Here is a 17,140-nt window from a genome sequence, read left to right on the forward strand (position 1 = left end):
GCCCGGGGGTGTCGCCCTGTGCCGTTGCCTCCATCCGGGAGAGCCCTTCCCACAAGGTGACAGCTTCCACGAGTTACCACGGAGACGTCCGGAGCTGGGACTGGTGGTTTTTCTTCTTGATAGTAGCTGTCACCATTGAGTTTTGTGCATTCTGAGGGAAGACAGGATGAGCTCGGTGCTGGGTGCTTAGCCTCGGTAGCTGTCCTCACCTGTCCGACTCCTGCCTGCCTCGAAGGGCCCAGCCCGGCGCCCGCCTGCGCGAGTCCCAGGCCCACCAGCCCCGCACTGCCACTGCACTGTTGAGGGAGGGGCGACAAGGGGGCAGAGCACACGCGTTCGGCGCGGCGGCATTCCCGCTTCTCTGCTTGTAGTCAGCCCTCCGCGCCTTGGGTTCCACAGGCGTGGGACAAAAGATCTGAAAGTAAAAACCAACAATGCAGCAGTAAACGACACAGGTAACGATGTCACTGTGGACGCTGGGGTGTGGCAGTACCTAGAGACAATCTAAAGCACAGGGGCGGCGTGCACAGGTTACCGGCAGCCGCGTGCTGTTGTATGGAGAGCAGTGATGGTAAACCTGTCAGAGCTTTCAGCGGTAACAGGCAGCCTGCTGTGGCACGTGTGCCGTCCGTTTGCCGCCAGTGGTACAGAACCTTGTCTTGCGCTGGGAGGGGACTGAGGCCTAGCCCGTGAGTACCGAGGGCCGACTTTCCTGTCCAGGGTGTCGAGGCAGTGGGTGCAGAACCTGCAGGTGCACACCGCGGGCCATGTGGAGGTGGCTGAGATGAAGCCGCTGCCTCCAGGGCATTCGCCACGCCCTTTACGGGGCGGCTGCAGCAGGTGTGCACTAGCGTTGCTCTCCCAGGTGCCCTGGGTGGGAACGCAGCCCTGCCCCGTCCAGCCTGCGTGTGCGGAGGACAGGATGTGCTCTTCCCTCTAGCGGGCCTCTCAACGGTGCTAATACACCCAGACCGGGATGGGGGGTGGGCGGCCAGCGGAGGGAGAGTGGCTCCGCCAGGGGGACCTTAGTGGCTTGGTGGGCACTTGTCCCTCTGTGGCAGTGGCTGTCACAGCAGCCCTGTGTGACTCTCCCATCAATTCCCTGGAAGATCAGCGTGGCTTCTGAGCCCAGGGGGACCTGCACAGACCAGTGGCGGTGGGCAGGGACTGATGAGACAAGGGACACAGGCCCTGGCTGGGCTGCCTGAGAGTGCAGACAGCGAGGACGCCGTGGGCCAGGGCCGGTCGAGGGCAAAGGTGGCGCTGCAGAAGCTGCCAGGTGCCCTGAGCACTGCACAGGGAGGCACCGCCCGTGGCTGACAAGCCCACATGGGCCTGGGATGTCCCTTGGCTCTCCCATGCCAGTTGCCTGTTGGGTAGCAGAATCTTGGGCTGCGCGGACCCCTGTCCACCCTGCCTGCCTCCTCCAGATCTGCTCACCTGCCCTTCCCTGTGGGCGGCTCTCCAGGGAGGGCCAGTGAGCCTGCTGGAGCCTGGCCTCACAGTGGCTCTGAGATTCCTGGGGAGCAGGGACAGAGCTGTTTGGCCAGCACAGGAGAGCCCGACTCCCTGAAATCGCTGGTCGCCAGGTCACCTGTGCCCCAGGTCCATGAAGCACCCTTGGGGGAGCGCAGAGCCTTGTCTGAGGGAGGCTGAGCTACCCGGCGCTTGGATCTCAGCAGTGGGGTCAGACACACGAGACCTCGCCTCCCACCCACCCCCATGTTGTTAGCGGCTGCTGCGTCCTGTGGGACCACGGGGCGGGGGGGGTGCGCCTAGAGGTTAGGGGTCCCTGGTGGCCATGGCACTGCTCTCACTGCACTGGTCTTCTCACATGGACCGAGAAAGAGCCATTCTGGGGACCAGACAGAGCCAGGGCAGGGCTGTGTGACCTCAGGCAGTCTCTTCTCCTGCCGCTTCTCTACCTTGTGCGGGACCCCAGCAGCCTGGGCCTCCACAGACACCACCCCCTCTGCCCCACCCCACAGCCCAGGTTGCCCCTGGAACTTTCCAGGACTGGGCTGCCCTCTCCCTCTGTGAAACCCTCCAGTGCTTCTCTGCCACGTTCAAGCAGGGCCTGAGGTCCCAGTCCCTCTCACTCTGTACCCTCCTCCACCCAGATGTCCCTACCCACTGCCTGTCCTGGCTGTGAGTGTGCTATAAGATATAAAGGACGCCTGCAGTCTCAGCTACTTGGAGGCTGAGGCAGGAGGATCACAAGTTCAAGCCCAGTGAGCAACTTGACAGGACAAATAAAAACGAGGGCTAGGATGCCACACAGTGGCATTGAGTCAGGGGACTTTAATCCCTGGCACCTTAAAAAAATTAAATCTATGTTGGAACTTCTGGTCTTTCCTGTCACTCAGGTCCTAAACTGTTGGGATTTCCTTTCCTGTAGTAAAGAAAGGAGGCTGGGTCCCTGGGTCACCTCCAGATGGGGCCGGGCACAGGGCAGCTGACCAGTGGTCAAAGGCCTGGGCCTTCCCGTCCTCCCACCTATCCCTGGCAGGGCGGCCCGTGTCCATCGGTGTCCACAGAACGTAGACGGAGTTGGGAAAGCTGCTGCATTGGCGCCACGGGAAGGGCAGTGGCCCTGAGACGGCGCGAGGCCCCGTGTGCTTCCCTCTGCCTGCCGTTTCTCTCCTGTCTGGCCATGGGAGGTGCGTCCTTCATAAGAGAGCACGTGCGAGTGCAGAGACGCGAGCCGTCTGAGCAGCGCCTGGGCCGTGCGTGGGTGCTCAGTGTCCAGCACGGGCGAGCCGCTGGACCCGGGTGGCAGCTGAAGCAGGGATGCCTTGTGACACCAAGCCCTCACCTGCAGGGTCTGCACCACCTGCAGGCAGGCAGTGTCGGAAGTGAGCTGAACCCTGGGACACGGCTGGTACCGTGAGAACTGAGTGGCGTGGAGGGAGAGGCTGCACGGGGAAAGGCCTCTGGGTGCCTGCACCGGGCCTCGCCTTGCCCTGCAGAGAGCGGTGACAGCCCAAGCCAGGAGCCAGCCACAGGCACTGCGTGGCTCGGCCTTCCTTCCGCCGCCTCCTGGGGCAGTGGCGTCCCCTCCCACCAGGCTCCCTGCTTGGTGCAGGAGGCAGAGTCGTGAGGATATGGTCAGAAATCTCTGCCCTGCTCTTTGCCCATCCTGCCACACGCACAGGACCTTCGAGCAAACTGCTGCCCGGGAGGGGAAGTCGGGCCTGGCCCTGGACAGACCAAGTCCCTCGGAAACAGCTGCGAACAGCCCTCTTCCCCACTGGCCAAGTGGGGGGCCTCTCCCACATGTCCCCACACCCCAACAGCCCCTCCCAAGGCTTTCTCCTGTTTGTCGGGTGATGAGCTTAGCTGCAGCCAGGCGGAGTGCTGACGTGAGATGCCTGTGAGATGCCTTGGAGGTGCCGAAGGCGGCTCCTCCCGCAGCTGCACGGGGGAGGGCTGTGGAGGGCCTGTGCTGGCAGCAGAGCAGTGACAGGCCCCAGCAGGGAGGACGAAGCACACACATGAACTGGCCGTGGAAGTTAAAGGAACGACAGCCACCAGCAGGCACCACTGCCCGCGTGTGCCCCACCCTGGACTCCCTGGCACAACCATGCATACCGCAGCGCGCGCTGCCTTTCCCGGGCCCTGGCGGCCGGAGCCTCCTCTCCATCACACTGGCCCTGTGAGGCACCTGCAGGCGCTGTCTTGGCGCCCGGCCCAACTCCTGCCCTGTTTGCCCTCACCAGGAGTCCTTGGCATCCCCACCCACACCTCCAAGATGAGCAGTTCATCCGCAGGCACCTGCTCGGCCCTGAGAACTGGGTTCTGCAGGTTAGAAAGGGTGGCCTTGGCCCAGGAGAAGTACGGTCCAGGCAGTGGGGCAGATTCCGTGTGCGTTTCCTGCGGTACTCTTGTCTTCCGCAGCCCCCACGAAGCGGGTGGGAGGAGCCTGGAAATCCTTTGCCATTCAGAGCTCTGCGGCCCTGGCTGCATCAGCTCCCAGCCTTGCTGCTTCCCGGAGATGTGGGCAGCCGCTGCCTCGGGGCTTTACTGGGAGAACTTCCGTCACAAGTGGGAAGGCCCAGCGCTGGGCAGGCCCGGGGTCGGGACCCCAGACTGGTGGCCTGCATCTTTACCTGAGCCCGGGGCAGGATGTGTCACCTCTCGAAGCTCACCGGTCACTGCTGCTCACCTGCCTCCCCAAGCTCCGGACAGCAGCCCTGGGCAAGGAAGCAGGGTTGGGAGCAGCCTGCGGGCACCGCTTCGCCTCCCCCTGTAGCTGTGGCCCGCTTCCTTGTCTGTGGAGCAGGATGCGGGGAACACACTCCTTCACCCTAGCCGGAGCCCCGGTGACGTCAGAACCGTGTCTGCCCTCTGAGATGCGCACCCGCTTGTCACCACACACGCCAATCCCGCCGGACAGGGACACGGCTGCCCTGCACCCAGGATGTGCTCTCACAGCCTCCGGAGTTCGCTTCCCGTCACGGGCCCTGCTTCACCTTCTCTCACTTGCCCTCTCTCAGCGCTGCAGGTGGCCTCGGCTCTGCGACAGGGTCGGGACGAAGGCGGCTCGTGTTGGAGGAGAGTGCCGGTCAGCGTTCTTGTGGCCCTGAAAGCTGGGCTTGTGACCGCTGTGCTGCCCTCGCACGCTCACTTCCTCCCGGAGCTTCCTGGCCCGCTGGGCCCAGACCCTGGCTCAGGTGTCCCTGTCACTTAGGTGTCCTTGTCATCAGGTGGGCAGTCTCGGCGGCCGGCTGCTGTTCTGCCTTCCTCCATCGGCAGATCCTAGATTGGGTCCCAGAGTGACGGAGGTGGTGACACCTGGATGGCAGCTCCAGGAGTTGGCTGCAGACCTACAGTGGTGCCCTGGCCTCTGCATGCCCTGCAAGGGACGTGCCCCACGCCTGGCCACAGGCTCTGGGCGTCTGGCTCTCCTGAGCCGATGGCTGGCTGCTTCCTCTGTGACACAGTGCTTGTCGCCATACACGGGCCCCAGGAGGCTCCGCAGGAGATGTCACCGTAACTTGGCTACAGTGGGGCCGCTGTGTAATGGGCCACACGCTGGCCCAGCTGTACTTCCCTGTCCACGTGAGACAGGGCAGGTGATGCCTTCCGCAGGAGACCAGCAAGGCCAGAAACGGGAATTTCTTGCACTTCACAGGCGCAGAGGAAAGGGTGAACTGAAGAGGCAGGCGACATGTTCCCTGGGAAAAAAATAAGGTTGGATCCTAACTCAAACCTTCCATCAGAATAAATTCCAGATGTGTTGAAGACTTAACTGTAGAAAGCAAAACATTACAGAAGGAAATGTACGAAAACGTGAAAAATTTTGAGAAAGGGAGCTCTTTCTGAGCTTGACTAAACCGAGAAGCTGTACAGGAAAGTTGAATGCATTCAGGTGTAAGAAATAAACCTGTACCCCAGCAGAACCAACATAAAAGTCAAAACCTGATGACCAACTGAGAGAACATGTCTAACTCACTGCAGAGACATGTAACCTGAAGAATGCCCGCAGCTCTGTGCAGAAAAGGCCAGCGGCTCCATGAAGAGCAGAGGCAAGGGATTCTGGGAAAGGAGCTCCATGAAGAGCAGAGGCAAGGGATTCTGGGAAAGGTGCTCTGGACACCCACGCGCACGCGGCGGCTGAGCCACTGGAGGGGATGAGGCTGATGCCGTTCTGTGCCCTCAGTGGGTTCCCAGCACTCTGGGCCTGGGGATCCTCGGCGGCACAGTGGGGAGAGGAGTGGCCGCTGCTGTTGCAGGAGCCACACAGGTGTTTGATAAGCAAAATGCTAAGGTACTAGCTCCAGACAGGGTCTGGTGCTGCCAGCTGAAGCTGTAGTACAGGCCGCATTTCCCCAGCACAGCCGGTGGCATGGGGGACGCAGCACTGACACCCTTGAGGGGACAGAAACATCTGCCGGAACTTTAAGTAAGGCACCTGTGCGGAGGCCTCCCTGCTGACCCCAGCCTGGAGACAGCGCCCGTATGTGGGGCTCAGCACTGTGGGGGGCGCCCAGGCAGACCCGGATGTCCTTGCCCAGGGATCCGGTTCGTAAGCCCTTCCCTGACCCGGGATTCCGCAGCTGGAGAGGAAGGCAGGCCTGCGTGTGCTGTGCACAGCCCGCCCTCGAGCGTGGCACCTCAAGGAGAGGTGACAGCGGGAACCCATTGTGTTTGGAAGATGAACAGAGTGGTCCGGGAGCCAGCGCCTGGCTGGCCGCGGCTGCCTGCGAAGGGGTTGGGGGAAGGGTGGGGCGGAGCCTGCGAGTTCGGTCTGAAAATGGCCCTGGTGATATTGGAGCGGAGCCGGCCTTGCAGTGGCGGGGAGCTGGAGGAGACGTAGGCTGCTGAGCTCCATCACCTACATGTGTGGGCTCGGTGCCTGTTTCCCCATCTGTAAAATAAGGATTAAGAGACCCAAACACACAGGGTGGTGTGAAGCGGAAACCCACGTACTAGGTGTTGGTCCCTGTCCCTCAGGAGTGAGCACACAGACAGCGCTGGCCATCAGCCACCAGCACTGCACTGTGCCTAGCGCTGAGTGCCGCGCACTCCAGCACGGGGGCCCTCGTCCTTGGGGGAGCAGGCTCCGTGGGTGCCTGCCTGTCACCAGCTGCCCACTGAGGTGGTCACAGCCTTAGTCCCAGACTGCACCTGGGAGTCCTGTTCCCCAGGAGAGCGAGCCTTGCACACAGAGGCTCGGGCTTGGGCCTGGGCCTGGGGACACCGTTCCCCTACCTGTCTCTCACCCAGGCCAGTACCGCTGGAGCCCCTGCGCCATGCCCTCGTGTCCCGTGGAAGGAGAGCGCAGTGACAGGCCGGGGAGGCCCCTGCCTGGCTGCCAGCTCTGTGGGCCCTGACAGCCTCCTCTCTGCTCTCAGGGGCCTAACGTGATGGAAGAGCAGGACCTGCGGGAGATCGGCATCAGCGACCCCCAGCACCGGCGGAAGCTGCTCCAGGCTGCACGCTCCCTACCCAAGGTGACCACCCCCGTCTCCCTGGCAGCACTTGGGCCTGGCAACCGCCCTCCTCCCAGGACTAGCAGGCCGCCTTTGCGTTGCCTCCTTGGAGTCCTGGGGCCCCTGGAGAGCCGGCAGGGATCTGTGGACAGTGACCACCCTGAGGGGCTGATAGGGGAGGTGCCATGGTCCTCAGTCCAGAGCCTGATGCCACGGGCCTGGCACCAGAGTGGCCTCTGGGGTCTTGCCCAACTCCCATGAGCCTAGCCCGACTCGTAGGGCTGGTCCTACCCGGGAGGCCTGGAAGGGGCAGGCAGGTGGCAGAGGACGCAGCGGCCTGGGGCAATAGGAGCTGTAGGCCCCGGGCCTCAGCCCCTCAATGGCGCTGGTGCCGAGTCCAGCGTCCCCTTGACCCTTCCACTTCCCCAACGCTCAGGGAGTGTCCTCTTCTCAGGTCCCTGCAGGCCTGTGACCCCCTCTGTGCCCCCCAACCCTGGCTGGGGTGCCCTGGAGGCTGCCCCCCCCCACAGCAGTGACAGGAGGGGTTGCCTGGGGAGAACTTGAGACACGGAGCAGCCAGGCCCACAAGCCCCGTCCCCGCCCTCACCTGAGTCCCAGCTGTCGTTCCTGCCCGCAGGTAAAGGCCCTGGGCTACGATGGGCACAGCCCCCCATCAGTGCCGTCCTGGCTGGACTCCCTGGGGCTGCAGGACTATGTCCACTCCTTCCTGTCCAGTGGCTACAGCTCCATTGACACTGTGAAGAACCTCTGGGAGCTGGAGCTGGTCAATGTGAGTGCAGCCCGGCCCCGGCCTGCCTGTACTGGCCCCGGCCTGCCTGTACTGGCCCCGTCGCCCCGCCGACCTCTGCCCCGCCGACCTCTGCCCCGCCGACCTCTGCCCCGCTGACCTCTGCCCCGCTGACCTCTGCCCCGCGCTGCAGGTCCTGAAGGTGCACCTGCTGGGCCACCGCAAGCGCATCATCGCCTCCCTGGCAGACAGGCCCTACGAGGAGCCGCCGCAGAAGCCGCCACGGTTTTCCCAGCTGCGAGTAAGTGGCAGGGGCAGTCACTGCTGCTTCCGGCCTCAGGGACTTGAGAGCCAGGCTGTGCCATAGACCGCCGTCTCTGCCTGCTCCTGCAGGGCCCCATTTACATTCCGGGGTGCATGGGATGGCCTGCAGTGAAGGACCCGATTAAAGAAGAAAGTAGAATTAAAATAAATCGATTCCAGGCCATGGGGGGCTGTTGAGCTCAGAGCCGCACCTGGCGGCAGAACCAGGCAGGGTGGGAGCCGGAGGAGCCAGGCAACGCTGGGGTCTCTGTCTGGCAGGTGCCAGCCTCTTCTGCCTACTTCAAGTCTCTGGATTTAGAATTCCCCGGGGCAGTTTGCCAAGAGGACTTTTTTAAATTTGACACTGGCGCTTAATTCCTGGGCTCGAGTGATCCTCTTGCCTCAGCCTTCCGAGTAGCTGCGAACGCAGTGCCACCACGTCTGGCAGAGGGCTTGTATTTTTTAAAACTACAGATAATGCAGTGCAAGCCAAGCCAGCTGATCTTGGACTGAAGATGTATCTAGACTCAGCCCAGAGGTCAGGACGTGCTTGCCCAGCTACAAGGTGGAGCACACCATGAGGCCAGGTGACCCAGCGGCCCTGCCCTGGCGCCTGGCCCAGTACCAGGCTCCTGCCTGTGCCTCATCCTGCTCAGTCCCGAAGCCTCTTACTCGAGGATGCTGAGGCCCCGCCTTGGTCTGGGAAGCAGACGTAGCCACCAGTGTCCTCGGACAGGGCTTTGCACGTGGCCACAGGCCCCGAGTCCTTGCCGTCCAGGGCCGCTGTGTGCACACAGCCCAGGCTGCGTGGAGGATGGAGCTCTCACTGTGACCGTGGGGGGCCCTGGCTGCCCAGGCTTCTGCCGTTCGTACCCCCTGTCCAGTGTCTCCTCGCTGTTGGCCTCAGCGTGAGTCTCACCCGCCGTCTCCCTGCAGTGCCAAGACCTGCTGTCCGAGACCTCGTCCCCGCTGAGCCAGAACGACTCCTGCACCGGGCGGTCGGCAGACCTGCTGCTGCCTCTGGGGGACACAAGCCGGAGGCGGCATGACAGCCTTCAGGACCCTGCCGCCCCATCTCGAGCCGAGCGCTTCAGAGTCCAGGTGGGCCGGAGGGGCGTGGTGGGTCTTGGTTCGGGTCGGGCCGGGCCGCAGAGCCATGTGCTGCCCTCTGCCCGCCACCACTGGGCAGGCTTGGGGCAGGCAGCCACCTGCCCCCTCCCCCTGCACAGTGCCGGGGCGAGGCCATGCGGGCCCAGGCCCCTGCTTTCTGCAGAGCCGCCCTCCCCTTGGTCCTCAGAGACATGTCCTCCTGAGTCCCGACCCAGCACGCAACCAAGCCGCAGTCCCTGCTGCTGCCACTGCCCCTTGGAGACCTTGCAGTGGCCAGGCAGACACTGCTCACTGCACAGCCCTTCGCCCCCCTTGGCCCTGGTGCCCTCAGCCCCTGGGTTGGCACCACCTGGCATCCCGACTTTACCCTCTTGGGGGTCGCTGTGGGGCTCCTGGCTCCACTCAGGACTTGCCTGGCCCCCAGCTCAGCCTGCACGCCGTCCCGCCTCACGCCAGGTTGGCAAGCACGTCGCCACCTTCCTCTCCACCAGCCTCGGGTTGCCCGTCCGCAGCACAGCCTCCAGGTGGCAGCCGTGGTTTTCCCCAGCAGTGTCCTGGTGACTCAGTCAGGACCCCACGCGTTAGGCCACACACTACCGCTGAGCCGAGCCACGGCCTTTGTATGCGTTGTGTCTGGAGACAGGCTCTCCGTTTCTTGGGTTGGACTCAGACTTGTGCTCCTCCATTGCCACAAACTTTAAAAACCCAAAGTGCATCGTTCGCCAGTTCTGCTGCCTGGAGACTGCACAGGCCCAGGCCCAGCGTCCGCAGTGTTTGCTGACCCCCTGCCCGTCCCTCCCCAACCCTGCTGCCGCCAGAGGACCCACTGAAAATGCTTCCTGGCTGCAGCGTTCTCTGCCGGGGACGGGGACGTCATGGGGGACCTGGCAGCTGTGTTGCCTGCACTGAGCGTCTCCCGCAGCTCATGTCCCCACCTGTTCGGAGATTTGGGCCACAGAACTTTCCTGGTGCGCTGCTCTAGCTGGCCTGAGTCCTGCTGCTTTTGCTCTGGTGTCACAGCGCGCGCGCACACACACACCCCAGTACCTGGCGCCTGACCTCTCCAAGGTTTCGGCTTCTGCACCCTGGGGTTTGCTGCAGCCCCACAGCACACCTGACTCTTGCAACGTTTGCAGGAAGAGCCCCGTGAGGCCAAGCTGACCCTGCGGCCACCCAGCCTGGCCGCCCCCTACGCCCCCGTGCAGAGCTGGCAGCACCAGCCGGAGAAGCTCATCTTTGAGTCCTGTGGTTACGAGGCCAACGTGAGTCGCTCCGCCCTCCTAGCCTCCCTGCCCCTGCCCGCCTCTGCCGTGCCGCACTCTTGGGCACTGGGGAGGGACAGGAGGGCGGAGTCATCAGAGGTGACCACCTGAACGTGCGGGTCGCCCCGCATGGTAGTGCAGGACCTCTAACCCTGGCCCCTGCTCGCCCCACAGTACCTGGGCTCCATGCTCATCAAAGACCTTCGAGGGACAGAATCCACTCAAGACGCCTGTGCCAAGATGCGGGTAGGCTATGGGGAGCCTGCGGTGGGCAGGCAGGTGGGACACGAGAGGGCAGAGGCAGCGGCACCAGGGGGCACCAGGTCTGGTCGCCTGGCCGCGTCACTGCAGAAGGACGGGGGGCCCTGGCCTGGGGGATCGCAGCAGAAGGGGCGTCCTCAGAGCACCCTGTTTCCTGTAGAAATCCACGGAGCACATGAAGAAGATCCCCACCATCATCCTCTCCATCACGTACAAAGGGGTCAAGTTCATCGACGCTTCCAACAAGGTAGGCGTCTCGCCTGGGCCCCTTCATCTCCTCCTCACTTCCTGTCCACCCTGCCAGGAAGCGGGGTCCCTGTCCTGAGGCTGTGGCTCTTGTCCTCCACACAAGTCCCTGGGCTTCGCAGCGCTCGGCAGTGCGTGCCCTCAGTGGGCGGGCACGCGGCCCTGCTGCTCGTGCTCCCGCGTGGACAAAGGCGGATGGGGAAGAGGGGGTCAGCTGATGCCCTAGCCAGAGGCAAAGACAGGCGGCTGTGGGGCTGGGCCCGAGAAGTCCAGAACACTCTTTCCCCGGCAGAATGTCATCGCGGAGCACGAGATCCGGAACATTTCCTGTGCAGCCCAGGACCCAGAGGACCTGTGCACCTTCGCCTATATCACCAAGGACCTGCAGACCAGCCATCACTACTGCCACGTCTTCAGCACAGTGGACGTGGTGAGTATGGCCTCAGCCCTGCTGTCCCAGCCCTTGGCTGCCCTTGGCAATTGCTTGGCTCGGGCAGGAAGCTTGGTGACGTCCCATCCGGTGCCTTCCAGTGTCCACAGACTGCAGCATGGGGTTGCAGCTCTTGGCTGAGTGTCCCTAAGTCAGGCAAGGTCTCTGCCCCCAAGTCTTCCTGCCCACTGCCCCAGGTCCCACAGTTCCAGTGGGCAGCTGCCCTGCAGGACGACCCACAGCAGAGGGCACTGCCCAGGCGGGCTTGGTGCTGCTGGGTCCTCACCCTGGAGCAAGTCCTGTCCAGGTCCCTGTCACCCTCAGGGAAGAACCTCGGGGGCTCTGGGAAGCCCCCTGTCACTGCAGCCTCTGTGCCCGGCCCTCTGCTAGTCCAGGGTCAGCGGGGTCAGTGGGGTCAGGAGCCAGGCTCCAGCCTCAGATACCCCGCTCTGCCCTTAACTGCACCCAGCCTTCGGGGGCTGCTCTGAGCTGCAGTAGCATGGTCCGTGGCGACCGCCACGTAGCTCACGGTGCCACACCGAGCGAGTGCCGCCCCCGCGGGACCCTGCTGGACACATCACACAGTGAAGCCGTGCGGCTGGCGGGCAAGTGCGGTTGGGTCCACCGGCACTTACACCTTTGCCCGTGGCGCATCTGAAGAAAAAACCTGAACAGAAACGTCAGCACCAGTGTATTCACAAGGCGTTAAGAAGCCCTTAACCACCCCGAGAAACGTGGCCCTCTGCCTAGAGGAAGCCTGAGGCGCTTCCGTGTCGTCCCCGCACAGGAACTGCTGTGCGACGGCGGCGGGACGGGCGGGGAGTTCTGGTCCCGCTGCCCCAGCTTTGCGCTGGCCCACGTTTCTGTCAGAGTCGTGTAGGAAGCGTACTGTGCTCTGAGGGTGTCTCTGATGACCACCTGCGCGGGAACAGAGCTGTGCTTTCAAAGCTTTCCCTTGTCCCCCGTGTTCACGCGGCTGGCGACCTGCTTCTCCAGAACCTGACGTACGAGATCATCCTGACGCTGGGCCAGGCGTTTGAGGTGGCCTACCAGCTGGCCCTGCAGGCCCAGAAGTCCAGGCCGATGGGGACCACCGTGGCTGAGATGATCGAGACAAGAGCTTCCAAGCCGGTGCCTAAGCCCCGGGTCGCCGTGAGGAAGTCCGCGGTAGGTGGCCGGCCCAGGGCTTGGGGCGAGGCTGGGCGCCGAGGGTCTCCCCACTAGCAGAGCTGTGCCGCACAGGGCCGCCCGGGCCGCCCGAGGGGCTTCCTCCCCCACCCCCACCCCGTCGCCAGGCTCCACCCAGTGCGAGGCCAGTGCGAGGCCAGCGCGGGGCCGCCCCGGGGCTGCTGAGCGTGGCCGCCCCGCGCCCCAGTGACACTGCCCTGCGTCTGTGTCTGCTTTGCTCTGCACCCCAGGTGCCGCTGCCCCCCGATAGTCGCTGTTGTTACTGTCACACCTGCACCACCCACCGTCCTTCCTACCTTCCGCTGCCGTCCGTTAGTCCCGGAGTCAAGGTCTTTACGCCTCCTCTGTCTTGTGTGTCCGTGTCCCTGCAGTGACCGTGAGCTCTCTGACGGGCCTCTCCCTCTGCCCGCATCATGCTCTGTTCTTTCCGATCTGCCCTCCCTGTGTGCTCAACCCTCTGTCTCTGTTCCGCGTCCCTCTCAGTGGCCTGGGATGACAGCTGTGGCCTCGGGCCGAGCCCTCTGCTTCCCAGGAGAGCCAGGCGTTGGGCTTTCCAGGCGCTTCGTCCCTGCCTACCGCCGGACCGGGTCGGGGCTTAGAGCAGGAGGCTCCCACGGGGCAAGGTCCCCTTCCCTGGGAGAGGTCCCTGGAGGTGGCCGTGCCTAGGGTGCTGCGGGGTGGTGCCGGCTCACCTCCCGGCCCTGGGCAGAGCCGCCCTGACTTGTCACCTGCTCCCTTGTTTGGCAGCTGGAACCACCCGACACGGACCAGGAGGTCCCGTCCCATGCCAGTGTCTCCTGGATTGTGGACCCAAAGCCAGACGCTAAGCGGAGCCTCAGCACCAAGTATGAGACCACTATCTTCTAACAGCCCGCCCTGTCTCCCAGTCTCACTGTGCCTTTGCCACTGGGCTTTCTGCTGTCTCAGCTCCTCCGGCCGTGCTGCCTCGGCCCGGGCCTCGCCCCGCTCCGTGGGGACCCGCGCTCCTCCCCGCAGCAGCTGCCAGCACCACACTCACAGCTCTTTACCTACACCACCGAACACTGTGAATCCTCCCCTGGGCTGAGGACGGCGGGGGGCGAGTGGCCTTTAAGGTGGGCACTGAGGGGAGCCTCTGCACAGGCACTGTGGACCCTGAGGGTGGGCGCACCCCCGTCTCTGTCCTGAGCCTCGGCTGGGGCCACGCGCTGACTGTTCACCTCCTGACACAACCAACCGCTGTGACCACGGGGAGAGCCCCCGCCCCGCTCACAGCTGGCTGCTCCCAGGTGCTGGCCTCTCGCGGAGGCCCTCGGCCCAGTGACGTGGCCTGCCTAGGCAGACTGCTTGCTCTGAGGGCCAAAGGTCTGGGCCAGGCCGGTGGGCACATGTTGGCTGCTTAGCAGGTTCCTGGGTCCCAGCAGGCCACCCGCGCCATGGCACTAGGATGCAAATGTGGTTAGCCCCTTCCGTCTGCACCACTGTACCCCGCGGCCCTACAGGGTCAGCTGGGGGAGGCCTGTGCCCTGCATGAGCACCTTCTACCCTCACGGAATGCCAGGGGCCTGGGCCACACCTTGCAGTCCGCCGGAGCTTTCTGCCACCTTCCCCGTGTGGGGCGCGAGATAGGCCCAGCAGCCGCTGCCCCGGGGCTGTGAGCTGGAGCAGCAGGGTGGGTAGTGACGAGGACAGCGAGGCTCCGGCAGGAAGCCGTGCAGAGGGAGCACCCCCCGGGCGGAAGCCAGAGTGGTAGCATCAGCAGCAGGGAGAGAGCCGGGGCAGGCCCTCGGCACCCACCTGGCCTGTGCCTTCCCCAGCAGGTGCCCGGGCCGTGGCGGGCGCTCCGGGGGGCTGTGAGGGACCCTCTGCCCTGCTTCTGTGCGCCCTTTGGTCTCCTCCGCCTTGTCCTGGCCCTGTTGTAACCCTGTCCTCCCCCCGTTGTTTGCTTCTGCCAAGCTGAGCCACGAGGAGCCTCCCTGCTGCGGAAACACAGACGTGGGGAGCGCAGGCTCCTGCCCCCATCGCGGCGCGGGCTGCAGCTCCGAAGACCAGGCCCTGCCCGCCCGCGGGCCCTGCTCCCAGGCGCAGCCTGGCCCCTGGCCGATGAGACTGGAACTGCAGAAGGTCAAGACGTGACTTGTCCAGAATACATGTTTTTAGTCGAAAAAATTTTTTTATAAAATGAACTTTTAACACTTGGCTCAAAGCTCTAGGTAAACTGCCAATCCTTAGACGATCACGGGGTCGGAGGACGGGAGCGGAGGTTGGCCAGCAGGGTAGTCCGCACAGCCATTTTCAGAGTGGGGAGCAGAGACGGGCAGGCGTGGCGGGGCTGAGCGCGTGTCTGCGAGGCGGCTTTTCAGACCCCGCCAAGGCAGCGTCTGTTCAAACTGCCCGACTTCCGGTCCCTGTTTGGAGCTGCTCGGGCTCTTCGGTAAGAGCACAGCCTCAGACACCTGACCAAAGCAGACTTCTGGTCTGTTTCCGGGGCTCCAGATGTGAAGGTGTGGTGGCCCCCTGGAGAAAAGCAATAGTTCTTGGTGCCAGGAAGCCAGGGCTGGTCCAGGAGCTCCTCCACGGCTCACCTGATAGGCTGCGCGCCCTGGAATCAGCTGCCAAGCGATTTTGCTCCAGTGAAGTCCCGTTGGTGGCAAGTCAGAAGGGAGAGCGGGCAGCTGTTCTGGGCATGAGTGGTAGGCCGGCAGACATGGCCACTTTCCACCTTGTGACTCACCTGGTCAGGTCTGTGTGATGAGGCCGTTCTGAGTCCCCGAATCGCTGGGATGACTGTTGTATTCTCCGCTGCTGGGCTCTTCCCTGGCTCACGGCGTGGAAGAGGCCAGATGAGGCCAGTTGGTTTGATCCCCGAAGCTGTGGCCTTGATGGCAGGCTGGTGTCCTGGCATTGGCCCCTGCGTAACCTGCCTGCCGGCTCGCTCTGCTTTCAGCCACAGGGGCTTCCTTCTTGCCTCAAGGACAAGGAGCTGGCCCTGTAGGCAGTGAGGTCAAGCCGGGGTGGTCCCTTGTTCCCTGGGGTTTCCCTGGGCCTGCTCCTTCGGGTCCCAGGAGGAATCTCCCAGGTGCAGAGCTTTTACAACCTCTAGTGCAGCCCGCAGTGAGTGGGAGGAGGGCTGAGTGCCCGTGTACTGGGGTGCAGCCCCCATACTGGAGGCAGGGGTTGTCCTCCGAACCTAGGTACTAACGGGCCCTGACACCTTGAGGCTGCACCTCATTGCCCGCCTCGCTGGCCTGTAAGGGTCCCGCAGCTCATCCTTGCAGGAGTCTGGGGCCGCTGGGTCAGCCGCCCCTGCAGGCGGGCGGAGTCCCGGGAAACTAAGACACTACAACGAGCTCCTCACACTGTATCTGTCTTTAAATCACATGTAGGCATTTCCCCTTGAAGCTGCTATATCTCCATTATTTATTCAGGGTGTTTTCTTGTCGGAAAGCCTTGGCGAGTCTGCGCTGGCTCTGGGTCTTATTTTGAGACTGAGGTTGGTTTATTTCGAATGTTCGAGGAGGAACAGTGACTGGACCTCTCTGGCTCTGGCTCGCTCTCTCGCTCCCTCCCCACTCCTGAAAGGGGCAGTGTGACCGCAAGGGCAGGCTCCGGGAAGGCCTGTCCCGCACTGCTCTGCGTGCAGGTCACGGCGTGGCAGCCGCCCTGGGCGAGGGCTCCCACTCGCCGCCTCGCCCCCGCCAGCTCTGCCTTCGGCACCGCCAGCCTCAGGTCTGGGTCTGACCTGAGCAGCAGCGCCAGGCAGAGCGGCCGTCGCCAGGACCTGCGTAGGCCTGCAGAGCGCAGGCCCCAGGGCCCTGTGGTTCCTGCGGTGGCAATGGACTGAATTGTAATAAAAATGTTATTTAATCTTCGTCTCTGTATTTTGATACTTGAATGATTTCCCTTTTGTTTTACTGTACATATAATTGTTAATCTGATTTTGTCTGAATTATAAACATCTTGTGGTACCAAACATAACCAATCTGTGCAACAACATAGACTGACCTCACTACACACGAGAGTGTAAATTGTCCTGGGCTTCCAGCTTTGGTTTTGTTATTTTCATAACTGTACAACTTAGACCGAATAAATGAGAAACAACGTAAAGCAGCCTTACTTGTTGGAGTCTCTGGCTTGGCGGTTCCTTGACTGTTTTCTAGCAGAAGTGTGGACACTGGGTAGATGCCGCTGTGGGTCAGGAGCAAGGGTCCTGCCCAGTCTGGCTCGGTGCCACCTGCGGTGTCCTGCTCTCCAGCATTTTCAGTGGTGCCACCACCAAGGGTGGCTGGTCACCTCCCTGTCCTCAGGAACATGGCTGTGAACGCAGAGCAGGGCCGCCTTGCTACAGATCCCGCTGCATCCTGGACTGGGCCCGGCAGTGTGGACACCTGTGTCCCAGACACGAGCCTGAAAGGTGTGAGGGAGGACTGCTCCCTTCAGCACCGCAGCTGACTGCAGAAAGTGACCTAGAGTTCAGCTGGGGGGCGGGGCAGAGCAGGACCCAGGGGAAGGAAGCAGCGGTCACTGAGCTGGTGTCGACGGGGGAGAGAGAGGCACAGCTGTACCAGCAGCCCCTGCACTCACAGCACCCTGGGTCCCAGCTGGTGGAAGCCGTCAAGCCTGCATCTCCTCAGCCCCGCGGCTCTGCGGGCAGGCCGCGTTCTCGCTGTGCACAGGG

The 17,140-nt window shown here is 63.2% G+C and overlaps 1 protein-coding gene across 11 annotated transcripts in view; it reads left to right on the plus strand.

Moving 5' to 3' along the window:
- Window positions 1-16,569, plus strand: part of Anks1a (ankyrin repeat and sterile alpha motif domain containing 1A) — a 154,174-nt gene extending 137,605 nt beyond the window's left edge. For 6 of the 11 annotated variants that reach the window (XM_013516792.1, XM_005389537.2, XM_013516790.1 and 3 more), the window contains 11 exons: window positions 6,858-6,956; window positions 7,573-7,725; window positions 7,877-7,984; window positions 8,923-9,087; window positions 10,233-10,358; window positions 10,533-10,604; window positions 10,780-10,866; window positions 11,158-11,295; window positions 12,292-12,462; window positions 12,714-12,812; window positions 13,231-16,569. In XM_013516792.1, the coding sequence (XP_013372246.1) occupies window positions 6,858-6,956; window positions 7,573-7,725; window positions 7,877-7,984; window positions 8,923-9,087; window positions 10,233-10,358; window positions 10,533-10,604; window positions 10,780-10,866; window positions 11,158-11,295; window positions 12,292-12,462; window positions 12,714-12,812; window positions 13,231-13,350 (1,338 nt within the window). In that variant the 3' untranslated portion in view covers window positions 13,351-16,569. The remainder of the gene's footprint in view (window positions 1-6,857; window positions 6,957-7,572; window positions 7,726-7,876; window positions 7,985-8,922; window positions 9,088-10,232; window positions 10,359-10,532; window positions 10,605-10,779; window positions 10,867-11,157; window positions 11,296-12,291; window positions 12,463-12,713; window positions 12,813-13,230) is intronic. The other 5 variants (XM_013516797.1, XM_013516794.1, XM_013516798.1 and 2 more) reach the window with 2 other exon arrangements.
- Window positions 16,570-17,140: the final 571 nt, after the last annotated feature.

The sequence above is a fragment of the Chinchilla lanigera genome, unplaced genomic scaffold, assembly GCF_000276665.1.
Source record: "Chinchilla lanigera isolate Chin_1 unplaced genomic scaffold, ChiLan1.0 scaffold00036, whole genome shotgun sequence".
NCBI lineage: Eukaryota > Metazoa > Chordata > Mammalia > Rodentia > Chinchillidae > Chinchilla > Chinchilla lanigera.